Below are 2,144 nucleotides of genomic sequence, written 5' to 3'. Positions count from 1 at the left end.
GCCCCCCCCTGGTCCCCTCCCCCCTCCTCCAGCCCTGCCCCCCACCCTCCTCCCCCTACGTACCGGTACAGAGTCTGGGTCCAGCTCCCTGCAGAGGTGAGCGGGGACTGCCCGAATCTCCAAAGCTCTCCAAATCTTTTCCGAATCAATTCGGAGAGCTTCAAATAGATTCGGACCTTCTTATTAGTCTCCTGATCTGATTTGGATTCAGAGATTCAGTCGCTGAATCTTCTCCGAATCAAATCAGCACAAAAGCTTTGCACAGCCCTACTTATTACATATTTAGCATTACTCTTAAAACTTGAACTAAAACAATTCTAGCAACTGATGCCATTTCTTAGGAAAGCTTCTGCTCAAAACATCGGATTTAGTAATAAAACCAAAACCAAGCAACTACAAAGTTCCAGACACAGGGATATTTGTGGGAAGTAGGAAGGTGAAAACTGTATTGCAACCCATGCCCTAGGCTTGTCTGTTTTCATACTGCGCTCACCATTCAGTCACCATAGTAAGCATGCATCAGTTGAGAAGGCAGAATTGAAAGACCATGCAAAATTCATTCATTGCCCTCTAATCTTTACATCTGGTGTCTTTAAATTAACTTGAGGGTCACTGGTAGAGACTATGTTTTTCACTGCCACTCTACTCTGACACAGTCATTTGATGGATAAATCAGGCATCTCGCTCTTCAGTACCACTAAGCCAGTATCTTTTACAAGTACTATATTTGCTTTAAAAAGAGAAAGGACAAACTGATAATGCAGGCAATCCCTCCTGCTGCTCCTCTTTCATTTAAAATTCATATGTAAATTTGGAATATAATGTTTCTGTTATACTCAAATTAATAAAAATAATATTTCTGCTAATGTGATTAATTTAAAGATTACATTACAGTATAACAGAAATAGATTATAGTCTATATCTTTTGAAATTACCATGTTTCGAAAAATTAAATACTCACTCAGCAAAGTAGTCATCTGCCAAAACATCAGCATTTTGACGAATAATACCTGCATAATAATGGTATACTGGCAACATTTTCTTTATCAGGTATTTCTTAAAAAAAGATAAAGATAAATTCATTTATATGCACAATACTTTGCTATATTTCTCTCTTATTTATTCAGATTGGTTTTTAAATTATGTCATTATAGACCTCTGAGTGAATTACATTTAAATAATAAAACACAAACTGGCGTCAAAGTCCAAATGATAAAATTCTCCCAGAGTCACTCAAATTGGAAAACCTTCAAATCAGGCCACTCATCCCTGGGAGTGATAAACTGGCACTTAACAGGGAGATATACTAGCTCATAGTCTCAAAGAGCGATAAAACAGGCAAATTAAAGAGATGAGGACCAGCAAAAATAGCATGGTCCCTCCACTTTTTTCTCCCACAGATTTATCTTTACACATGTTAGTACCATTGGCCATGGCCACACAAACTTGGACCTTTGGTTCCCTAGGGACAACTAACAACTGGATACCTTGTGCTGCCACTAGTTGTCCCCAAGGAACACCTGTGCCATGCCCCTTTTGATGTGTGGCAGGTTACACCGGGTGGGGTAGGGGAGGCTGGGGCCAGCACTGGGCTGGTCCCAGCAGCCTTACCTGGGGTCCTGGGGGCCTTCTGGGACTGCAGCAGTGGCAATCCTGCAGTTTGGAGCCTGTCTGGAAGCCGGAGCATGGCTCAGAGTGGCCAGGCTCCACTTTTGAGCAGCATGCGCTGCCCCTGTGTGCACCACTCCGCTTAAGTTTTTTTGACCCCCAGTCAGTGTCCAGGATGAGTGGTCATTCCTTAAGGAAACAATACTCAGGGCCCAAGGGGAGTCCATCCCAACAAGAAGCAAGGGGGGCAAGAGTGCCCAAAAGCCCCCCTGGCTCGCCAAGGGCGTCCGGGAATGCCTGCTTACCAAAAAGGCAGCATACACCCAGTGGAAGGGGGGGTGCTATCTTCAAAGAGGAGTATACCTCCTCTGCTCGGGCCTGTAGGGGGGCTGTCAGGAAAGCTGAGGACACAGAGCTAGGACTAGCGTCCAAGATCAAGGATAATAAAAAGTCCTTTTTCAAATATATAGGGAGGATGAAGAAGGCACCGGGTAATGTGGGGCCCCTGCAAAGTACACTGGGCAATCTGGTGGTTG

General features: G+C 44.0%; 1 protein-coding gene across 3 annotated transcripts in view; it reads right to left on the bottom strand.

Annotated features, from left to right (window-relative positions):
• Positions 1–2,144, bottom strand: part of LVRN (laeverin) — a 67,851-nt gene that overhangs the window by 26,514 nt on the left and 39,193 nt on the right. For all 3 annotated transcript variants that reach the window (XM_019516991.1, XM_019516992.1, XM_019516993.1), the window contains exon 14: positions 962–1,056. In XM_019516991.1, coding sequence (XP_019372536.1) covers positions 962–1,056 — 95 coding nt within the window. The remainder of the gene's footprint in view (positions 1–961; positions 1,057–2,144) is intronic.

The sequence above is a fragment of the Gavialis gangeticus genome, unplaced genomic scaffold (genome assembly GCF_001723915.1).
Source record: "Gavialis gangeticus isolate Ggan-Ray unplaced genomic scaffold, GavGan_comp1, whole genome shotgun sequence".
Taxonomy (NCBI): Eukaryota; Metazoa; Chordata; order Crocodylia; family Gavialidae; genus Gavialis; species Gavialis gangeticus.
Note: the sequence above shows the minus strand (reverse complement) of the source record. Positions and strands in the feature narration are given on the sequence as shown.